We start from the raw sequence: 24925 nt of genomic DNA, 5'->3' as shown, positions 1-24925 counted from the left end.
TTTGAATGCTGGAATTTTTAGGACGTTTGAAACGTCCGTTCGGTCGCGTTTGTACCCGCGTTTAGCGGGCGTTTAGCGGCGCTTGCGGGCGTTTGCGTTTAGAAGCGTTCCTAGAGGTCAAAAAAATGATTCCCCTTCAAAATGGAAAAACACGAACGCTAAACGCGGGTCATCGCGTTCGGACGCGTTCAGACGCGTTCGGACGCGTTTGAAACGCCGGGAAACACACGTTCAAACGCAAATAATTGCGTTCTAAAAAAAGTCCCTGAACGCAACTGCCTGCAAATGACTGTAAACGACCTGGTGTACATGGACAGATAAGATAAAATGTAGATGGGTTCAGGGGCTTCGGAAAAAAACGCCCAACTGCTCCTAAACGACCATTTCCAGCGTCCCGTGTACATGGAGCCTTAGTGTTTTACAATTGCTTGCTGTTCATCTCAGAGCTGCAACCAGCTTGTAAATTGTGACACATTGCTATGCTGCAAACTGCAAGACAATCTATCTTTCTTTCCTCTCTAAGGTGTCAGACAGTCTATCCTCCCTCCTCTATGGTGTGAGACAGTCTATCCTCCCTCCTCTATGGTGTCAGACAATCTATTCTCCCTCCTCTATGGTGTGAGACAGTCTATCCTCCCTCCTCTATGGTGTCAGACAGTCTATTCCCCCTCCTCTATGGTGGAGGTCAGTGGCAGGGAATCATGGCTGCCTCCAGCAGGCTGAAGTCCACATTGGCTCTGGTGACAGGTCATTGAATTATATTCTCATTGCTGTTCCGAGATACAATTTTACTGTCTATATTTTGTACTAATATATATATATATATATATATATATATATATATATACACACATATACACACTATACTATATATGTATATACTATTATTTATATATATATATATATATATATATATATGTGTGTATATATATATGTGTATATAGTGTATATATATATGTATATATATATATATAATATGCGTGTGTGTATGTGTATATATATATATATACATATATATATATATATATATATATATATATATATATATATACACACTATATGTGTGTGTGTGTGTATATATATGCTATATGTGTGTGTATATATATATTCTATATATATGTGTGTGTGTGTATATGTATATATATATATATATGACACTGCCTCTTACCTGCTTTACACAGCTCTCTGATCTCTTCCTGCCTTTTTACCTGATTCACCTTTAGGACCCTGCATCTGGGGGCTGTGCGACTGCCCAGGGCTGAATGCTGTACCAGGTGGCATCTGCATTTGGGACCCCGTCCATTCAAGAATGAGGTTCCAAAGCACAGCTCTTCTGCTTTCTTTTATTTTTTTTTGGCAGACTTTATAACTTTTTCCTTTTATAAAAAAAATCTTTAGTTGGAAAACTGCAATGCCTGTCTTCACCGATCTCCTTCTGCGGTTTTTATTTTTTTGCGCTATTAAAAAAAAAAAAAAACACATATTTAGAAAAAAAATATATTTTTTACTTTCTGCTATAAAACATATCCAATAAAAATGTAAAAATAAAATACAATTTCTTCATCAATTTAGGCCACTATGTATTCTGCTACATAGTGAAAAAAAAAAAAATCCCAATAAGTGTATAATGAATGGTTTGCGCAAAAGTTATCACGCCTACAAACTATGAGATATTTTTATGTAATTTTTATTTATTTATTTTTTACTAGTAATAACTGCAATCAGCAACTTATAGCGGGACTGCAATATTGCAGCGGACAAATCGGACAGTGGCACTTTTGATGCTTTTTTGGGGACCAGTGACACCAATTCAGTGATCAGTGCTAAATAATATGCACTGTCACTGTACTAATGACACTGGCAGGGAAGGGGTAATCAAAGCATTAAATGTGTCCCTAGGGAGTGCTTTCTAACTGTGGGGGAGGTGTGTGTACTGTAAGAAGATAGAGATCCGTGTTCCTCCTTAGCAGAAACACAAGATCTCTTTCTTCTGTCACAGAATGTGATCTGCTTTGTTTACATAGGCAGTCCACGTTCTGTCTTCCTTGGGAACAATTGGTGGGTCCCGGCAGACATTGGGTCTGCCAAACCCGCTAATTGGCTCTGGCTGTGTCCAATCACAGCGGGAGCTGGTCGCCAGCGACGTGCGTGCGCACCCCAGACCAACAAAGGTGAAGTCACATACAGGCAGGGCCGGGACAAGGGGTGGGCAGGAGAGGCGGCTGCCCTAGGGGCAATGGTTTATTGCAGGGATGTGGGCGCCCTGACCCTAACCCTAAGGGAAGGGGGGGCGCAGCTTGGCAACTTTGCCCTGGAACTGGATGGCCTTGTCCCGCCACTTCATACAGGTACGTGATTTCACGCAGAGAGGCTGCCCCAATGCAGTAAATGTACGTGGGGCGGTCCAGAAGCGGTTAAATATCCAAAGCTTGAAAAGGAATGTCACAGATTTTTGTATGAAATTCAAGAGATTTTTTCATGTAGATCCTAACCCAGTCACTAAAATCTAATAGAGGCTTTCACATAATAATTTTATTACCAAAGTTATTTCCAATACGTCTGCAGGTTTCAGTATTCATTGGTGATCCTGCCATGAAGGTCCTTGTTCAGGCACTTCCTGTTACAGGATGACAATGCTCTGTCCTTGTCTCCAAACTGCTCTTCTGCTTTGTCACCCTCTCATCTGCTCCCCTGGTGAAGATTATAGGTGGCCATGAAAGTGCACATTGCACATCTCTAAGAAACGGTCTGTGGAAATTCACACAACTATAGCTGGAGTGCAATGGAATGTTGTACTGTGTAAAAATGGTAACTGTTTAAGATAAACTGGGGCGGATGTATTTACTAAAACTGGAGCGTGCAAAATTTTTGCGCAGCTGTACATAGTAACTGATTAGTTTTTAGGTTTTAGGCCCCTTTCACACAGGGGAGTCCCTCGGCGGACTCCGTTTTTCTCAGCGTGGGATCGATCCGCCGATCCCCCCTGAGCAGGCGGATGGTAGCTGTGTCTCCGCGCTGTGTGCAGAGACAGAGCTGTCAGGTCCCCGCGGTTCTCTATGGGGGAATCGGATGGGGACGGACCGCCTGTCCATTCTCATCCGATCTGATCCGCTGGACGGATGGAAAATAGGGGTTTTCATCCTTCCAGATTTGACGGATCGGATGTCAGCGGACATGTCTCCGCTGACATCCGATGCCCCATAGAGATGCTGTGGGCATCCGTTCAGATCCGCCAAAAAAAAGATCCGCCTGTGTGAAAGGGGCCTAACTGTCAAAGCTTAAATGAACGACCTAAAAGCGGAGTTCCACCCAAAAGTGGAATTTCCGCTTTAGGTAGCTCTAACCCCCGACATGCCACATTTGGCATGTCATTTTTTTGGGGGGGAGTGGGTACCTAGTTTTGACAGGTACCCGCTCCCACTTCCGCTTGGAGCGCCGCGGTGCCCTGAGCGGAAGTTCTCCTCTCCCCCTCCCTCCCTGCAATCTTCTGGGACATGTCAAAGGTCCCAGAAGACTGCCGGCCAATCACGACGCGTAGCGCAACTTGCGCATGCGCAGTGCTTACCCGGCTGTGAAGCCGCAAACTGTCACAGCCGGGTGCCCACACCAGTGATGCCGGCGCCGCAGAGCAGAAAAGGAAAACAGCAAAGCTTCGGGCGGCCGCATCGCTGGACCGTGGGACAGGTGAGTGTGTGTTTAGGCTGGAACTCCGCTTTAAAGTGGAGTTCCACCCTAAAATTATACTTACCTCCATCTTCTTGCTCCGGGTCACCTGAAAAACAAATGGATAATCGCAATTTTTTTATTTTTTTTTTTTACTTACCTTGTTTAGAAGAAAATATACTTACCTTACTTCCTCTTCCTCCCCTCGGCGGCCACGGCGATTCGTCACTTCCTGGCTTGCAATGATTCCTGGGAGCTGAACGTCATCGCTCCCAGGAATCAATGCGCCTGCACCGGCCCCGACGTCAGTTCTGTTGCAGGCGCCGTCATACCTTGCTAAACAGCTTCTGGGCATGCCCAGAAGCTGTGCAGGGATGACGCTGCGGCACCGGAAGTGACGGCGGGGCCGATGCAGTGCATCGTGGGACCGAAGAAGACGGAAGAGGACACAGAAGAGGATCGCGCTGGCTTCAAGCTGCCCACACCTGAGATGGCAGCGCTGGACAATACATTTTCAAGGTAAGTATTTCTTCTAAAAGGTAAGTGCGACCCGGGACAGATCAGAGGCTATCCATTGTGGAATGCACTAGCCCTGACTGTCCCGGAGGTATTTTTATTAAAAAAACTATTCCCAGGGTGGAACTCCGCTTTAAGTTAGAAGTTGATTGGTTACTATGTACAGCTGCACCAGATTTTGAGTGCTCCACTTTTAGTAAATCTCCCCCCATGTTTTTTTAGCAAGTGTTAGATGTTAGGGTTTACCTTCACATTAAGGGGTAGGTTTACTTTTACAGAAGACGATCCATACACTGTACTAGCAGCACCGGAGCCTGTAAACATCATTGTGCTCATAATGGCGAGTGGTTGACCAAAGAGAATTTCTTCCTTTTTCTGGGAAGCTTTTCTGGAAGAAGACTCAGAAGAGATTAACCACTTGCCGACTGCCTGCTGCAGCCCTACGTCAGTCGCGCACGTGGTGTTGGGGGGTGAGCACGCACCGCCAGCGGCGCGCTCCCGCCCCAACTAGGCAGCAGGGATGCTGATTCACGGGGCCGGCTCAGCCGCGCAAAACAACGAAAGCCCTACGTCAGCCGCACACGTGGTGCTGGGGGACGAGCGCGCGCCGCCAGCATCGCTCTCCCGACCCCCCTAGGCAGCAGCGATTGCCGAACCACGGGGCCAGCACGGCCGCGCAAAACGACGTATCCCTATGTCGGGCCACGCACGTGGTGCTGGGGGGCGAGCACGCGCCACGAGCGGCGCTCTCCTGCCCCCACTAGGCAGCAGGGGGATGCCGATCCACGGGGCGAGCAGCCACAATCGCTCCCCGTTGAGAAAGAAGGACGGTCAGCTATTGTAAACACAGCTGACCGATTTTTAATTTTTTTTTTTTTGGGAATGTTATATAGCAGAATGTGAAAAATAGTTTTTTTCAGAAATGTCCCTCATTTGTTTGTTCATAGCGCAAAAAATAGAAAAATAAAATTAGCAGAAGTGATCAAATACCACCAAAAGAAAGCTCTATTTGTGGGGAAAAAAAAGGACATCAATTTTATAATGGTACAGTGTTGCACGACCGCGCAATTTTCCCGTTGAAGTAACGCAGTGCCGAATCGCCAATAAATGGCCTGGTCATTAAGGGGGCAAATCCTTCCCATCCAGAACTGGTTAATCAGCGTGGTCACATGGCCGCTCTGACCAATACAGATCTCTTCTTTCTTCGGAGAAGCCTTTCCAAGAAGAAGACTCAGAGGAGATTCTCATTGGTCAGCATGGTCACCTGGCCTAACTAACCAATGAGAACATCTTCCTTCCCATTCTTGAAGAAGGCTCAGAAGAGATTCACATTGGTCAGTGTGGTCACATGGCTGCACTGACCAATGAGAATTTCTTCCTTCTTCTGGGAAGCCGTTCTGGAAGATAAAGGCTCAGAAAAAAATGTCATTGGTCAGCATGGTCATGAAGCCAAACTGATGAATGAGAATATCTTCTTTCTTCAGGAAGTTGTGCTTGAAGAAGGTTCATAAGTGATTCACCTTGGTCAGCGTGGCCACATGACCGTGCTGACCAATGCAATCTCTTCTTTCTTCTGGGAAGCCTTTTCAAGAAGAATACTCAGAAGAGATTCTTTTTGGTCAGCGTGGTCACGTGGCCACTCTGACCAATGTGGATCTCTTCTTTCTTCTGGGAAGCCTTTCCAAGAAGAAGACTCAAAAGAGATTCTCATTGGTCAGCGTGGTCACCTGGTCAAACTGAGCGATGAGAATATCTTCCTTCCTGTTCCGGAAGAAAGCTCAGAAGGCATTGGTCAGTGGGGTCACATGGCTGCACTGACAAATAAGAATCTCTTACTTCTTCTGGGAAGACGTTCTGGAAGATGAAAGCTCAGAAAAAATTCTCGTTGGTCAGCATGGTCATGAAGCCAAACTGATGAATGATAATCTCTTCCTTCTACCAGGAAGCTGTGCTGCAAGAAGGTTCATAAGTGATTCACCTTGGTAAGCGTGGCCACATGACCGCGCTGACCAATGCACATCTCTTTTTTCTTCTGGGAAGCCTTTCCAAGAAGAGATTCTTGTTGGTCAGCATGGTCATGTGGCAACTTTGACCACTGCAGAATAGATCTCTTCTTTCTTCCGGGAAGCCTTTCAAGAAGACGACTCAGAAGACGTTCTCATTGGTCACCTGGCCAAAACTGACCAATGAGAATATCTTCCTTCCTGTTCCTGAAGCTGTGCTAGAAGAAGGTTCATAAGTGATTCACCTTGGTCAGCGTGACTGCACTGACCAATGCAGATCTCTTCTTTCTTCCAGGAAGCTGTTTCAGTTCTTTTTTTCTTCTGGGAAGCCTTTCCAAGAAGAAAACTTAGAAGAGGTTCTCGTTGGTCAGCGTGGTCATGTGGCAACTCTGACCAATGCAGATCTCTTCTTTCTTCCCGGAAGCCTTTTTAGGAAGAAGACACAGAAGAGATTCTCATTGTTCGGCGTGATCGCCTGGCCAAACTGACCAGCAAGAATATCTTCCTTCTTCCATGAAGCCTTTGCAGAAAAGATTCACATTGGGCAGCATGGACACATTGCAACACTGACCAATGAGAATTTCTTCCTTCTTCAGGAAAGAAGGCTCAGAAGAGATTCTCATTGGTCAGCATGGTCACATGGCTGCCCTGACCAATGACATACTCTTCCTCCTTCTGGGAAGGCATTCCAGAAGAAGAGATTCCCATTGGTTAGCGTGGTCACGTGGCTGTGCTCATCAATTATTACCATTATTGACCATTGCGATGTTAACAAGCTCCAGGGTTGCTAGTACGGTGTATGGACCATCTTCTTTGAAAGTAAATTTGCCCTTTAACCACTTCCGCCCCGCCCACCGTACATTTACTGTGGCACTCTGCCACTTACAGGCAAAGCGACGTAGACCTACGTCGCTCATCCACGCAGACTGTAGAGGGCGAGCGCGCACCACTGGCAGCCAGCGCGTGTGACCGGCAGCTCCAATGGCCGCCGGTCACTCGCGATCTCCCGCAGCAGAGGGAGAAAGACAGACGCTGATGTAAACATGTCATTCTCCCTGAAGTAAGCACAGAGGCTATGCGATCCTGCTATGTAGGATCGCATGTCTCTGTGGTTACTTCACTAGCCACGCCCCCTAACAGTTAGACTCACGCCCCTAGGGACACACTTAACCCCTTGATCACCAGTAAAGTTAACCCCTTTCCTGCCAGTGTCATTATTACAGTAACAGTGCATATTTATAGCACTGATTACTGTAGTAATGTCACTGATACCCCCAAAAGTGTCAAAAATGTCAGTTAGGGGTGCGATCTGTCTGCCGCAATGTCGCAGTCCCGCAAAAAAAAAAAAAAAAATCGCAGATCGCCGCCATTACTAGATAAAAAAAAAAACTATAAAAATTACATAAATCTTTCCTGTAGTTAGTAAACGCAATAACTTTTGCGCAAACCAATCAAAATACGGTTATTGCGATTTGTTTTTTTTTACCAAAAATATGTAGCAGAAAACAACTTGGCCTAAAATGTTAAAAAATTTTGATTTTTAAATTTTTTTTGAGAATTTCATATAAAAAAAATGTGAAAAATATTGTTATTTTTTTCAAAATTGTCGCTCTTTTTTTGTTTAACCACTTTACCACCGGAGGATTTTGCTGTCTTACGTCCAGGCCACTTTTTGCGATTCGGCACTGTGCAACTTTAACTGACAATTGCGTGGTAAATACCCAAACTAAATTTACGTCCTTTTTTTTCCCACAAACAGAGCTTTCTTTTGGTGGTATTTGATCACCTGTGCGACTTTTACTTTTTGCGCTATAAACAAAAAAAGAGCGACAATTTTGAAAAAATAATATTTTTCACATTTTACTATATGAAATTCCCCCCCCCCCCCCAAAAATGTAAAAATCTAAATTTTTTATCATTTTAGGCCAATTTGTTTTCTGCTACATATTTTTGGTAAAAAAAATCGCAATAAGCCTATTTTGATTGGTTTGCGCAAAAGTTATTGCGTTTACTAACTAAGGGAAAGATTTCTGTTTTTGGTGTTTTTTTTTTTTAACGAGTAATGGCGGCGATCTGCGATTTTTTTTTTTTGCGGGATTGCGGCGGACAGATCGGACCCTTGACTGACATTTTTGACACTTTTGGGGGTACCAGTGACATTACTGCAGTTATCAGTGCTATAAATATGCACTGTTACTGTAAAAATGACACTGGCAGTGAAGGGGTTAATTTCTATTGGTGATCAAGGGGTTAATGTATGCCTGGTGCTTACTGACGTGTGTGGGGGGAGGGGACTATGTGACACAAGGACAGATCGCAGGTTCAGCTATGCTGAACCCTGCAATCTGACCCTGCCTGTCACTTAGGAGATCCGCCCGCTTGTGCTTACACAAGCAGGCGGATCTCCACACTCGATTCCCCGACGATCGGGGAAGAGCAGCGGCGATCGCCGCCGCTCCTCCCCTGGCCCGACTCCCGCTGTGACTGAATACAGCGTGGGCGAGCATCCGGAGGGGAAGGGGAATGTCTGGTGACGTAGGTCTATGTCGCCAGACGTTATCGAGCCACTTTGCCGCAGTAGAGCTCTAGTGAGCAGCGGCAAAGTGGTTAAAGCACAAAAAATAAAAATCGCACAGGTGATCAAATACCACCAAAAGAAAGCTCTATTTGTGGGAAAAAAAAGACATCAATTTCATTTGGGTACAGCGTCGCACGACCGCGCAATTGTCCGTTAAACTCACGCAGTGCCGAATCGCAAAATAGGGCCTGGTCATTGAGCAGCCAAATCCTCCGGGGCTAAAGTGGTTAAGACTCTTTTCCAGGCCCTTTTGGCTGCGAGTCACTTTTCAGAATGTAATTCGAATATCCTGTTTCTCTTTTATATCACAGGTGGGGGCAGCGGCATCGGACGAGCGGTGTGTCAGAGACTTTCCCAGGAGGGGGCTTCGGTTGCTGTGGTTGATGTGAACATCAACTCTGCCAATGGCACTGTACAGACGTTATCGTCTAACCTCCCCGGACAAGAGCATGCGGCATTCACCGCCGACGTCTCCCAAGGCGACAGCGTCAGTGCGCTATTGGAGCAGATACAGGTAGGCGGGAAGCGGCGTCGTATGATTCCGATGAGCCGGGCAATTCTCCTGATAACCTTTCTGTCTTGTCTCCTCAGTCTCGCTTCTCTGCCCCTCCTCGTGTTGCTGTCAGCAGCGCCGGAATCACCCGGGACGAGTTTCTGCTTCGCTTGTCAGAGGAAGCCTTCGATTCTGTGCTCAGCGTCAACCTCAAGGTAATCTGACAGGCTCCATTACACTTCTGACAGCCTCATTTATCAAATGAGAATTGTCTGCAAATAGTCCAATTCAGGGTTATGTTCTAAGTAATTTTCCAATGCATGTTTGGTGGCTTTGAAGCAACACAGACAGTCCTTCTTGCAAACGCTGGTAAACTACACTCACCGGCCACTTTATTAGGTACAACTGTTCAATTACTTGGTAACACAAATTGCTAATCAGCCAATCACATGGCAGCAACTCAGTGCATTTATGCATCTAGACGTCGTAATGATGACTTGCTGAAGTTCAAACTGAGCATCAGAATGACAAGGAAAGAGGATTGAAGTGACTTTGAAGGTGGCATGGTTGTTGGTGCCAAACGGACTGGTCTGAGTATTTCAAAAACTGCTGATCTACTGGGGTTTTCACACACAACCATCTCTAGGGTTTACAATGAATGGTCTGAAAAGGAGAAAATATCCAGTGAGTGGCAGTTGTGTGGAGGAAAATGCCTTGTTGATGTCAGAGGAGAATGGGCAGACTTGTTCCAGGTGATAGAAAGGCAACAGTAACTCAAATAACCACTCGTTACAGCTAAGATATGCAGAATACCATCTCTGAATGCACAAAGCATCAAACCTTTAACCTCCCTGGCGGTATGATTCTGTCAGGAATTCTGTTCCAAAAGCGGTACAATTCTTTTCATGGAAATTTGGCGTTATGTATTATAGGCCTACAATTCTTAGTAATTACTGACTTAAACCTGACCAAAACAAGTCTCTAGTAGACATCCCAGATGTGATAAATTTGAAACACAAACAAGTGAATTATAATCGAATCAATAATATTATTTTATAATTTAATATATAATATATATAATAAAATTATATTATTGATTAGATTATAATTCATGAGCTATATATTATATATATATGTGTGTGTGTGTATATAATAATTATAGATAAATAATAATATAATAATAATATAGATAAATAAATAATAAAAAGAATTATAATCAAATCAATAATATAATTTTTTATATATATATATATATATATATATATATGTGTGTGTGTGTGTGTATATAGGTATATATATATATATATATGCATATATATATATGCATATATATAATATAAAATGTGTTATGTGCAACTTTTTTTTTTTTTTTGAATTTCCCTCTCTAGTTCCGCTCCCATGCAGCATTGCTGCTGCAGGGAACGGAACTAGGAAGTCCTCCTACCGACAGACGAGCGGCGGAGATCTCGCTGGCGGTCACAGCAATGAGAGCTCATCGCTGGATCGCCAGGATAAGGTAAGAGAAGCTCCGCTGCGCTCTCTGCACGCTCTGCCCATTGACCCCGAGCGTGACTCGGGGATACCGCTAATAGCAGAAAATTCCTACCCCGAGTCACGCTCGGGTTTACCGCTAAGGCGGTTAAAGCAGATGGGCTACAGCAGCAGAAGACCACACCGGGTGCCACTCCTGTCAGCTAAGAACAAGAAACTGAGGCTACAATTTGCACAGGATCACCAAAATTGGACAATAGAAGATTGGAAAAACAATTCATGGTCTGATGACTCTCGATTTCAGCTGCGACATTCAGATGGTTGGGGCAGAATTTGGTGTAAACAACATGAAAGCATGGATCCATCTTGCCTTGTATTAATGGTTCAGGCTGGTGGTGGTGGTGTAATGGCGTGGGGGATATTTTCTTGGCACACTTTGGGCCCCTTAGTATCAACTGAGCATCGTTTAAACACCACAACCGACCTGAGTATTCTTTTTTGTAAATTCGTTTATTGAAACAGAAAAAGGCATAAGACAAGTCACATGAGAAATACAGTGATCAGGTCCAATATAAAACAAGGTACACAACTCTCAGTCTACATATCCAGCATGAAATAACAGAATAACAACATATTGGAACGTGAGGACGGATATAACACGACAACCCAGTATAATTACAGCTACCCCTGAGAACATAGCACAGAAAGAGATATGGAACCCAGTGTGTACCAAGGAGCCCAATGACCATGTTGGGGCAATCCACCGGCATCTAACATATGGCCGGCACCAGGTGCACGGGGGGCCCCGCCTCGACAGCCACCAAATCGCTCCTCAGGCACAGGGGGAACTGGTGTCAGTATGTCCGACTGGGAGCAGAACATGGATCAAACAGACAACTAGGGAATTATGCCTGGTAGAACAAACCAAAAATAGAGGAAACAGCGAAGGAGGAAAAAAAAAGAGAAAAGAAAGGGGGGGGGGACCGCGCGGCCCCCGGGCCACCCACATCATCAGAGCAGCAAGTCACGGTATTCCGCAGTAAATGTAAATTCGTGCCAGTAGTACCAGCGCTTCGAAAATTTCTCTCTGGTTCCCCGCTCCATTGCCATCAGGTCTTCCATTTCATTGATGCATTTAACTTTACGGAGCCACATGGCTACAGTTGGGGGCTGAGCCTGCTTCCAGAGGGGGGGATGCAACTTTTCGCTGCCGTGAGCAACAACAGCAGAATGGATTTCCGATAGGACGCCCTTGGGAACTCATGATGGTGGAGAAGGAAAAGAGCAGGGTCCAGCAATAAAGAATGGTCCGTGAATTTCTCGGCGATGGTGCGTACCAATGCCCAGAAAGGCCGCAGCAGCTCACACGACCAGAAAATATGAAGGTACGTCCCCTCCTCCTTTCCACATCGCCAGCAAGTGTCAGCACAGGTCGGGAACATCAGACTCAGCCTTACCGGGGTGTAATGCCACCGAGTCAGGCATTTGTACCCCACTTCCTGGTAACGTGAGCAGAGCGAAGTCTTATACGCGAAAAACAGTAGGCGTTCGACATGTTGATCGGTGAAGGTCAGGCCGAGATCCCGCTCCCAGCGTGCAATGTAGGGGGGTCGAAATGGTGCCTCGGGAGAGACCAGAGCCCTGTACAGCAGGGAAATAGTGTGTCGTAAAAGGAGACGGGACAGAGCAAAGATCTTCAAAATAGGTGAGACGTTTGGTAAACAGAGGAGCCGCAGGCAGAGACTGCAAAAAATGAGAAAGTTGGACCTGCTGCCAGAAGGTCAACGTAGAGAAGGCGGCGTCCGAGTGAAGGAGAGACCTAGGGACCCATGCCCCGGCACCACAAAATGACGGGCCTGGCCAAATCTGGCCTCCCTCAGGGACCGAAATCCCGGATGGAATATCCCCGGCGGAAAATCAGGGCTGTCAACCACCGGGAGAAGTGGGGACGGCAGAGTAGCCAGTTGGCCTCCGTGACACAACCGCCTACCGACCCGCAAAGTAGGGCCAATGGTCGGGTGGTCAGACAGTTCCCTAGGAAAGGGGGAAGGAGTCCACAAAGAGGACTCAGGGGGGGTCCCCACCGAGTGCCTCTCCAACCGCACCCACTGCTTCAGGGGGCCATGGCGGTACCAGTCAAGGATACGGGACAGGTGGCACGCCTCATAATAGGCCACGGCATCCGGTAGAGCCATGCCGCCGCTCAATTTAGGCATGCACAGGATGCGTAAGGCCAGCCTTGGGGGACCCCTATGCCACAGAAACTCCCAGAATAGTCTGTTCACCTTCCGAAGGAAGGAAGACGGGACGGCCACCGGCAAAGCCTGGAACACATATAGTAAGCGGGGCATCACATTCATTTTTATGATATTGCAACGCCCGAACCACGAAAACCTGCCACCGTGCCAGTCATCGAGATCTTTCTTAATCCGTGCCAGTACGACCTGAGTATTCTTGCTGACCATGTCCATCCCTTTATGACTACAGTGTCCCCATCTTCTGATGGCTCCTTCCAGCAGGATAATGCAGAAATACAAAAGCTCAAATCATCTCACCACTGGTTTCTTCACCATGACAATGAGGTCACTGTGCTCCGATGACCTCCACACTCACTACATCTCATCCAATAGAGCACCTTTGGGATGTGGTGGAACTAGAGATTTGCATCATGGATGTGCAGCTGACAAATCTGCAGCAACTGCATGATGCGATCATGTCACTATGGACCAAAATCTCTGAGGCATGTTTCCAACACCTTGCTGAATCTATGCCACGAAGAATGAAGGCAGTTCTGAAGGCAAAAAGGGGTCCAACCTGGCACTAGCCATGTGTATCTAATAAAGTGGCCAGAGGGTGTATATTTACAGTATCTCACAAAAGTGAGTACACCCCTTTACATTTTTGGAAATATTTTATTCTATCTTTTCATGTGACAACACTGAAGAAATGACACTTTGCTACAACGTAAAGTAGTGAGTGTACAGCTTGTATAACAGTGTAAATTTGCTGTCCCCTCAAAATAACTCAACACACAGCCATTAATGTCTAAACCGCTGGCAACAAAAGTGAGTACACCCCAAAGTGAAAGTGTCTAAATTGGGCCCAATTAACCATTTTCACTCCCCAGGGTCATGTGACTCGTTGGTGTGAATGGGGAGCAGGTGTGTTAAATTTGGTGCTATCGCTCTCACTCTCGCTCTCTCATACTGGTCACTGAAAGTTCAACATGGCACCTCATGGCAAAGAACTCTCTGAGGATCTGAAAAAAAGAATTGTTGCTATACATAAAGATGGCCTAGGCTATAAGAAGATTGCCCAGACCCTGAAACTGAGCTGCAGCACGGTGGCCAAGACCATACAGCAGTTTAACAGGACAGGTTCTACTCAGAATAGGCCTCGCCATGGTCGACCAAAGAAGTTGAGTACACGTGCTCAGCGTCATATCCAGAGGTTGTCTTTGGGAAATAGACGTATGAGTGCTGCCAGCTTTGCTGCAGAGGTTGAAGGGGTGGGGGGGGTCAGCCTGTCAGTGCTCAGACCATACCCCGCAAACTGCATCAAATTGGTCTGCATGGCTGTCGTCCCGTAAGGAAGCCTCTTCTAAAGATGATGCACAAGAAAGCCCTCAAACAGTTTGCTAAAGACAAGCAGACTAAGGACATGGATTACTGGAACCATGTCCTGTGGTCTGATGAGACCAAGGTAAACTCATTTGGTTCAAATGGTGTCAAGCGTGTGTGGTGGCAACCAGGTGAGGAGTACAAAGACAAGTGTGTCTTGCCTACAGTCAAGCATGGTGGTGGGAGTGTCATGGTCTGGGGCTGCATGAGTGCTGCTGGCACTGAGGAGCTATAGTTCATTTATGGAACCATGAATGCCAACATGTACTGTGACATACTGAAGCAGAGGATGATCCTCTCCCTTCAGAGACTGGGCTGCAGGGCAGTATTCCAACATAACGACCCCAAATACACCTCCAAGACAACCACTGCCTTGCTAAAGAAGCTGAGGGTAAAGGTGACTGGCCAAGCATGTCTCCAGACCTAAACCCTATTGAGTGTAGCAGTATTTCCAGGTCTGGTGCCTGATGTGGGTCTGCCATTGTTACCGGTAACACCTTCAACACATTTGAGTTGTGACCCCAGGGGTGAGAGCTGAGACAATGACCATTCCGGCATCTTTGGTTTGTTTGTTTTATTGTATTTAGGGGATGGGAGAAGGGAATGAGTGGGATACTCCTCTGGCTCAACTAGGTACACTTGAAGAAAAATGCCTGTTGGGCGCTGTATTGACGCCAGCTGAATGCCCACCAGTGCTTCCTGACACTTAGATGTTAGACAAAGATACTGTAGTACTGAAACTGTGCTGGAACCTCGACTTTAACTCAGAAGATCCAGGACTGTAGAACACTTGACTCCTGACACGGCTTTAGCTCAAAAGTCACTGAACATCTCCCTCCAGCCCTGCACTGGCTGAGGTAGCTCTGTGTAGATACTTGTGCTGCTGCAACTCTTAACATTGTACACTTCACACTGTACACTGACTCTTCAGGGCCCAAACTGCTGGCGCCCCCTTTTACACTTCAGGGTCCTCGCCCTAGGTACCCCCTCTAACACTTCAGGGTCCTCTCGCTAGGTACCCCCTTTACAACTAGCTGACACTGGATCCTAGAACCTTCTCCGGAGCAGTCCCCTCTGACACTAGGCAGACCCCCAGGGGCAGTCCACAGTACTCAAGACCTTTGTAGGCTTTCCTGGAACTGGACCACTCTCTCTCTCCACTGGTTCTCGGCACACCGGATCCCCTCTGCAGCTCAGCTTCACACTCTTTGGATTCCCAGGCCGCCACCCGGGACACCCGCTTCCTCTGACAGGAGGAGAGACAGCCGTACTCTCCCTCCTGGGACTCTGCTTCCCGCCAAAGACGCTGCGTCATGCGTTCCCTTCAAACTTATACCCACTCCCAGAATCCTCTGCGGCAGAATCTGCCTTCTGGGGTAGATACAAGCCTGACTGAGCCACTGATTGGGTTTCCTCCACTGCCCTATGAGAATCCTCTCACAGAGCCAGTGGGGAGACTCCCCCCTCAGTAACCTCACCTGGGGGACATGACAGTCCAGCTGGAGCCTTTTTTAAACCAATCTACTGAGCTGGCCAGAACCACCTCTGGAGGGAGTCTACTCCACATTTTCACAGCTCTTACGGTGAAGAAACCTTTCCATATTTGGAGATTAAATCTTTTTTTTCTCCACACGTAAAGAGTTGACCTTAAAGTGAACAACTCAACACCAAGTTCACTATATGGATCCCTTATGTATTTATACATGTTGATCATATTCCCCTTATTCTCCTCTTCTCAAGGCAGAATAAATTTAGTTCCTCTAATCCACAGGTGGCAAACACAAGGCCCCCGGGCCGAATCCAGCCCGCCAGGCATTGTCGTGTGGCCCGTGCAGCGGCCGTCACCTCCTGTTCTCACCAGCTGTTTTCCGCTGATACGGAACAAGTCTCCTTGCCAACCGCAGTAAACACTTCCTGCTCCCTCCTCTTCAGTCTCCCCAGCGGCGCCGGCTGCGTGAGTAGCTGAACGCATGCGCTGTTCCGGTATAGCCTGTCAGCCCAGGAGCCGTCAGGTACATCTGCCAGCATGTGTTCTAATCGACATCCAGCAGCTGCATCTTGAGGGCGGGCTTTTAAAGAACTTGTAGCAGTAGTGGCCATGAAAGCATTCTTGTACATGCCATCTTACCTCAGGTACAAAGATTACAGATGTGAGGTTTGCTTTTTGAAGGTGTGTAGAAAGATGTGTTTGAAGGCGGAGAGATTGGGGCAGAGAGCTGAGTGCAGGGATCAGAACCCAGGAAGAGGGGTGGAAATAAGAGGTTGCCCATTATGTACAGCGCACCCCTGAATCCCTACCCTGAGTACATAGGGCACCCCTGAATCCCTGCCCTGAGTACATAGGGCAACCCTGAATCCCTGCCCTCTGTATGTAGCGCACCCCTGAATCCCTGCCCTGAGTACATAGGGCACCCCTGAATCCCTGCCCTGAGTACATAGGGCACCCTGAATCCCTGCCCTCTGTATGTAGCGCACCTCTAAACCCTGCACTCTATACGTAACGCACCCCGACTCCCTGCACTCTATACATAGTGCACCCTTTACTTCCTGCACTCCATATGTAGAGCACCCGTGAATCCTGCTCTTTGTACGCAGCACACCTCTAAACCCTGCTCTCTATATGTAGCGGACTCCTGAACCCTGCCCTCTATATGTAGCACACCCCGACTCCCTGCACTCTGTACATAGCGCACCCCTGAACCCTGTTCTCTGTATGTAGCGCACTCCTCAACCCTGCTCTCTATATGTAGCTCACCCCGACTCCCTGCACTCTGTACATAGTGCACCCCTGAACCCTGCTCTCTGTATGTAACGTAATCCTGAACTCTGCACTCTGTTCATAGTGTGCCCCAGATACAACTGGCCCTTTGAGGGCAAGCACGATGAAATTGAGTTTGATACCCCTGCTCTAATCTTTCCTCATAGCTGAGCTCCTCCATGCCTCTTATCAGTTTGGTTGCGGCAAATATATTAATTCCTCTGCATCAAAATCATTTATTTGACAAGCGCTGCACCAAGATAAGATGTCATGTGCGACAACTCGCATTTCTCAACATCCGCCTTTGGCTCACTATGCTTTAGGTATAAGATGACATTTAGAAGATTTGTCTGCCATATGATATATTTTTGTTGAGTGATAGTGACCTAAACATTAGGGCTGCACAATATTGAAAAAAAAAAGTATATTGCGATATTTTTTTTCCCAACGATATATATTGCGATATTGAGAGCCATGTTAATGTAGGGCAGTACTGCAGCCTTCTGATTGTACCATACAGGGTTAATGTAGGGAAGTAGTGCAGCCTTCTGATTGTACCATACAGGCCAGGGTTAATGTTAATGTAGGAAGGGAAGTATCACAGCAGGTTAAGAAGACAGTGTGGTGGAAGGCAGAGAAGTCAGGACTCACAGTGAGTAGAAGAACACAGCCTGATATCCGTCCCCTGACATGTTCAGTCTGCCCTGGAGATAGTTCTCCTGACTGAGCGGTGAGCGCCTTGATCAGCGGCACAGTGAACCAATCACGTGTGCCTGCGCCGTGAGCAGCGGCACAGCGAACCAATCACCCGTGCTCTTTACCACGTGATCAGCTGTGTCCAATCGCAGCTGTTCATGGATGTAAACAGAAACCGGTTATCAGCACTCCTTTCCTCAGGCTGACAGCCTAAGGGGAGGGGAAGAATGCCGATAACCGGCTTGTGTAAAAGGGACGTGTACACTCATAATCAGGGCATTCATTATCAGTGCAGGCCCAACAGTGCCCACCAGTGCTGCCAATCAGTAACTACCAGTGCTGCAATGCAGTGCCCATCAGTGCCCATCAGTGCAGCCTCATCAGTGCCCATCAGTGATGGAGAAAAATTGCCTGTTTACAAAATTTTATAACAACCTATGAAAAGTGGTTTTGTTTTTTTTCAAAGTTTTCGGTCTCAAGGCCCCTTTCACATGATTGGACTGATCGGGTGTAAGATCCTGGTACTTTCAGTACCTTTCTAGCCTCTTACTTCCGCATTGCGTTCCACCATTCAGGTAAGTGGAACGCATATAGCTGCATGTCTCTTTAACATCTCATGACGTCATCACTAGGCGCCGCTCTGAGCGGCTATTTCAACCGATGCTGTGCACTCACAAGGTGTTCGTGCAACCGCTCGTTATACATCCCTGTCTGACGCTGCCGAATCCTCCAGCTATCTTCCTATACCTGGATTGACCGGAGCCTCGCTACCTGATCCTTTACCTCGCTACCTGATCCTTTACTTCGCTTACCCGCTAGTGATAAGTACCCCGCAGGGGATCCCTTCCTATCAAGTCACATGCTATCTATTCTTGCATATTAAGAACTGTTGCTAAACTCTAGGATATATGCACTACAATATCTATCACCTGCATCGTTACCTAGATTGCTAGCTCTTGAGCCTACTACCACCTGTAACTTATATCCTTGCATTAACTTAGCATCTCCTGTACACTTCATCTGCTATCCCCTGCCACCTGTTACTTGTACATGATTGCTAACCCTCCTGCATACTATTTATCACCATCTGCTATCGCTCCTGCAACATTACTACCTGAGTGCCTATCATTAATTGCTATCACTACTCAAGCCTATTCCTTCAGTATATCACCTCAATACTATTGCATAGATATCTATCACTCCAGCAACATCTTATCTGAGTGTTTGTGTATGTGCATACTGAAGCGGGCTGAGCCACTATGATGAGTCAGGAGAGTTGGATAAGGTGATTCAACACATCTCTACAAGACTACTGAGTGGAAATTTTGCAGCTGCAAATCCAGTTCACTAAATCAAACCCCAGAGCGTTACAGATTGCACAAACCCCAGAAAAAATGGATTCAGCAGAATTAGCCACTCGTGTGATGCACCTAACACAAAAGGTAGATGCATTAATTGTTTCTCTTACCGAAGTGCAAAAAGAAAATCAGACTTTAAGACAGCAGATAGCCCGTGTATCACAGCTCACTGCTGCTCAACCCCGTGAGCCCAAAATAAACCCTCCACAAGTGTTTACAGGTGATCGGAAAAAAATTTAGTGAATTTAAAAACGCATGTCAATTGCTTTTTAATTTAAAACCTCGTACTTACAATACAGACCAAATTAAAGTCTGCACCACTATCTCATATATGTCAGGTGATCCACGGGCTTGGGCAGACTCTCTCTTTGAGAAAAATGACCCTCTTCTCAACTCCTATCCTGCGTTCCTAGCAGAACTCTCTAGCCTGTATGAAGACCCAAATAGGCAGAGTACTGCTGACAGCCAATTGAGGGCTTTAAAACAGGGAAGGAGACCTGTTGAAGACTTCGTAGCAGAGTTCAAGAGATGGACCCTTGATTCAGTGTGGAATGATGCATCTCTGCGAACCCAGTTCAGGCTCGGGTTATCCGAAGCCGTTAAAGACGAGCTCGCCCGAGCGGATTTACCTGGCACTTTGGATGCCTTAATACAACTCAGTATCAATATTGACAGACGTTTACGAGAAAGGAAGGCTGAGAAAATGGGAGTACCATTACCCAATCCTTCTCGGTTTTTGTCCTTTGACCCTACTCCTATGGAGGTAGGAATCATACGCCAACCATTATCGTCTGTTGAACGAGCCAGGAGAAAATCTCAAAATCTCTGCATGTATTGCGCTTCCGCTGATCATCTGATAAGCGTCTGTCCCCTTGTCCGCAAAAAAGAGGGTGAGTGTTCACATGTATTACTGGCGGGATTAACAACTTCTTTTTCTAATCCTTATCTTTTCATTCATTTGATCTTACAGTGGGACCAAAATAGAATCACTACCAAGGCTATGATCGACACAGGATCTTGTGGGAACTACATTGATACTAGTTTTGTTGCTTTGAATAAAATACCTATTATTTCAAAACCTATTCCTGTCTCTGTTAGTTTAATTAACGGTATTCCGTTATCTTCTGGTCCAATTACCAATCAGACACAAGCACTTCTTGTTACTACTAACGAGTCTCATGTTGAGACCACCTCCTTTGATGTATTACCTTCACCACATTTTCCCATTATTTTGGGGCTTCCCTGGTTACACATACATCAACCAAACATTGATTGGAAAACGCGGACACTAACCTTCCCCTCTCACTATTGCGAGACCACGTGTAACCTCCAATCTTATAAAAAAATCCTGTCCATGGTGTCAGATGAAATCACACCACCACCATGCTATCAGGATCTATCTGAAGTCTTCCTTGAGAAAAATGCTCAAGTATTGCCTCCCCATAGGGACTATGATTGTTCTATTGATCTACTCCCTAATAGTAAACTACCTTTCGGACATGTTTATCCTCTATCTCAGGATGAACTTTCTCATCTTAAGGAATACTTGGATGAGAATTTAGCGAAAGGGTTTATTAGACCCTCTACTTCTTCCACAGCTGCAGGGCTTTTCTTTGTCCGCAATAAGGATCTAAGTCTCAGGCCTATCATTGACTATAGGCAGTTAAATACTATCACAATAAAGGATCGCTATCCTTTACCTCTCATTCCGGAACTCATTGAACAAGTGCGTGGAGCCACCTACTTTTCGAAGTTGGACCTAAAAGGGGCATACAATCTCATCCGTATCCGTAATGGGGATGAGTGGAAGACGGCATTCAGAACTAGATACGGACTATTCGAATATCTAGTGATGCCCTTTGGATTGTGTAATGCTCCCGCAGCATTCCAGCGGTTTATAAATGACATCTTCAGAGACCTACTCGATGTTTGTGTTGTAGTATATCTGGATGATATACTCATTTACTCTCAATCCTTGTCTGAACATGTAAGACATGTAAGACTTGTGTTGTCCAGATTACTCGCACACAATTTATACGTAAAGCTGAAGAAATGCCTATTTCATAAGGAAGAAGTATTATTCCTAGGATACATCATATCAAAGAATGGCATCAAGATGGATATGAGCAAGATATCGTGTATTCTGGATTGGCCTGTACCAACAACTCGTAAGGCATTACAACGATTCCTTGGGTTCTCAAACTTTTATAGGAAGTTCATCAAGAACTTCTCTTCTATTGTAAGACCGCTCACACAACTTACAAGTGTAAAAAAAAACATACAAATGGTCTGAAGAAGCAAATAAAGCTTTCCGCTTGTTAAAATCAAGCTTCACTTCTGCTCCCATACTACGCCATCCAGACCCATCCCTCCAATACATCCTAGAGGTGGATGCGTCAAATATGGCTGTAGGAGCAGTTCTTTCCCAATGACCAACGAATACTTCACCACTCCACCCAGTTGCTTTCTTCTCTAAAGCACTAAGTAGCCCAGAGGTGAACTACCCAGTGGGTGAAAAAGAGTTGCTTGCCATAAAACTGGCACTTGAAAATTGGCGACATTTACTTGAAGGTACCCGGTTGCCAATACTCATATATACAGATCATAAGAATCTCCAATACCTTCAGACCAACAAGACCCTTTCCCATCGGCAGGTACGTTGGTCATTATTCTTCCTAAGATTCAATTTCTTAGTGACCTACACACCTGCAGATAAGAACAAGAAGGCGGATGCCTTATCACGGTTAACCGAAGATAACTGTGCTGAATTCCCTTCACTTCCTAGAATACCCCATGACCGTATTATTGGTGTTGTTCGTTCCTTAAAGGAAGAGATTCTGCACAGTCTAGGACTGGATTCACCACCACCACAACTAAGTGCTGATGCAGAAGGCTTCCTCTACTTTGACAACAAACTCTACATACCTCCTGGTATGCGTACTAACATCTTGGAACTATCACATGACGTACCTATGGCAGGACATATGGGTATGACTAAGACATTTAATTTGCTCACCAGGCAATTTTGGTGGCCTGGAATGAAGACGTCTGTACAGAAATTTGTTTCCTCATGTGACATCTGTGCAAGGTCCAAAATTGACACTACAAAACCATCTGGTCTACTTTGCAGTCTACCAATACCAAAGTTCCATGGGAAGTTGTGTCTCTAGACTTCATAGTAGAATTACCACCTTGCAAAGGATTTACTACCATCCTAGTGTCAGTGGACCATCTGACAAAGATGGCACATTTCATTCCTATTCGCAGACTACCTTCATCTAAGGAAACAGCGGAATTACTAGTAAAACATGTGTTCAAACTACATGGAATTCCAAAGACTCTTCTATCTGACCGGGGTTCACAGTTCATCTCTAAGTTTTGGCAAGCTCTATGTCATATACTACGTATTGAGCGAAAACTTACTTCCCCTTATCACCCACAGACCAATGGACAAACTGAAAGAGTCAACCAGTGTATTGAACAATATTTGCGTTGCTACACCTCATACCTACAGGATGATTGGGTGGACCTCCTCCCTTTGGCGGAATTTGCTTATAATAATGCAACCCACAGTACTACTAAGCAAAGTCCGTTCTACCTAAACTATGGGTTTCATCCCACACTTCTTCCACCACGCATCCTACCATCAAGTAATCCAGTAGCCTCTGACTATCTTACCCAAATAAAAGAATCTCTGGGTTTACTTAACACCACCATCTCACATGCTCATAGCCAACAAAAAAGGTACTACGACCTTCGTAGAAGACCTTCTCCTCAATATACTATTGGGGATCTTGTTTGGCTATCTACAAAAAACTTGAGGTTGAAAATCCCCAGTAAAAAGCTTGGACCTCTGTTTTTGGGACCTTTCCCAATCGAGAAACTCATTGGGACATCTGCAGTTCGACTTACTTTACCGGCAGATCTTAAGATACACCCCATTTTCCACGTATCTCTACTAAAGCCACATATACCCAACCAAGGAATTAGACCTACCATCTTGCCTCCACCTCCAGTACAAGTTGAAGGGGGAGAAGAATTTGAGATTAGGGAGATTTTGGATTCTCGTATCCACAGAGGAAAACTCCAATATCTCATCAGATGGAAAAACTATGGACCCCAAGAGGAGACCTGGTTGGATGCTTCTGACGTTCACGCATCCAGGCTTATAAAAAGGTTCCTCTCAAAATACCCTGAGAGACCAGTGCTATAGGCCTTCTGAAGCCGGCCTTATGGGGGGGGGGTACTGTAAGATCCTGGTACTTTCAGTACCTTTCTAGCCTCTTACTTCCGCATTGCGTTCCACCATTCAGGTAGGTGGAACACATATAGCTGCATGTCTCTTTAACATCTGATGACGTCATCACTAGGCGCCGCTCTGAGCGGCTATTTCAACCGACGCTGTGCACTCACAAGGTGTTCGTGCAACCGCTCGTTATACATCCCTGTCTGACGCTGTCGAATCCTCCAGCTATCTTCCTATACCTGGATTGACCGGACCCTCGCTACCTGATCCTTTACCTCTCTACCTGATCCTTTACCTCGCTTACCCGCTAGTGATAAGTACCCCGCAGGGGATCCCTTCCTATCAAATCACATGCTATCTATTCTTGCATATTAAGAACTGTTGCTAAACTCTAGGATATATGCACTACAATATCTATCACCTGCATCGTTACCTAGATTGCTAGCTCTTGAGCCTACTACCACCTGTAACTTATATCCTTGCATTAACTTAGCATCTCCTGTACACTTCATCTGCTATCCCCTACCACCTGTTACTTGTACATGATTGCTAACCCTCCTGCATACTATCTATCACCATCTGCTATCGCTCCTGCAACATTACTACCTGAGTGCCTATCATTAATTGCTATCACTACTCAAGCCTATTCCTTCAGTATATCACCTCAATACTATTGCATAGATATCTATCACTCCAGCAACATCTTATCTGAGTGTTTGTGTATGTGCATACTGAAGCGGGCTGAGCCACTATGATGAGTCAGGAGAGTTGGATAAGGTGATTCAACACATCTCTACAAGACTACTGAGTGGAAATTCTACAGCTGCAAATCCAGTTCACTAAATCAAACCCCAGAGCGTTACATCGGGTCTGCCTGCCTGTTTTTCAGGCAGACCCGATTGGGCCACCTATCGACCTCTATGGGGAGGTGGATGTCCGCTGACACCCACCTGGCATCCGATCCGACAAGATAATTTATTTAGCAAGAAAACGAAAAATAAAACCAGGGGAAAAATAATAAAGTTTGGGTACAGCATTGCATGACCCCAATTTTCATTCAAAGTGTGACAGCTCTGAAAGATGGCTGGAAGGGGGTAAAAGTGCCCAGTAGGCAAGTGGTTAAAGAGAAAACTAATGTCAAGCTACAATATATAAAATTTTGGCTTGGGGTTCACATACGCTTTTGGGCAACCTATCATCAACAGTTTGTCGGGAGGTTGGTGGGTCACCATGATCGTTCGATTTTTTTGTAGTAATAGTAGAAAGTTTGTTAAGAGTAAGGTGAAGGGTTAATTCTCTTTGTTTCCTGTAGGGTCCATTTCTGATCACACAAGCCGTGGCCCGAGCTATCATAGCCACGGGACAAAATGGAGGTTCCATCGTCAACATTGGCAGTATTGTGGGAAAGGTGAGCCCTCGAAGTATCAAGTTTTGTCCCAGAGATGGAGAGTGATAAGAGAAAACATTTTAGTTGTTATAACTCTGGTGAGGCCATTCCTTAAT

At 45.8% G+C, this 24925-nt stretch overlaps 1 protein-coding gene across 1 annotated transcript in view; it reads left to right on the top strand.

Annotated features, from left to right (window-relative positions):
• Nucleotides 1-644: 644 nt before the first annotated feature.
• Nucleotides 645-24925, top strand: part of LOC309560033 ((3R)-3-hydroxyacyl-CoA dehydrogenase-like) — a gene marked incomplete at its 5' end in the record, with an annotated part of 37642 nt that continues 13361 nt past the window's right edge. Inside the window, 4 exons of the mRNA XM_082263536.1 lie at nucleotides 645-747; nucleotides 9072-9274; nucleotides 9352-9468; nucleotides 24735-24830. Of these exons, the coding sequence (XP_082119662.1) occupies nucleotides 645-747; nucleotides 9072-9274; nucleotides 9352-9468; nucleotides 24735-24830 (519 nt within the window). The remainder of the gene's footprint in view (nucleotides 748-9071; nucleotides 9275-9351; nucleotides 9469-24734; nucleotides 24831-24925) is intronic.

The sequence above is a fragment of the Pelophylax lessonae genome (genome assembly GCF_965119305.1).
Source record: "Pelophylax lessonae genome assembly, chromosome: 7".
Lineage (NCBI taxonomy): Eukaryota > Metazoa > Chordata > Amphibia > Anura > Ranidae > Pelophylax > Pelophylax lessonae.
Note: the sequence above shows the minus strand (reverse complement) of the source record. Positions and strands in the feature narration are given on the sequence as shown.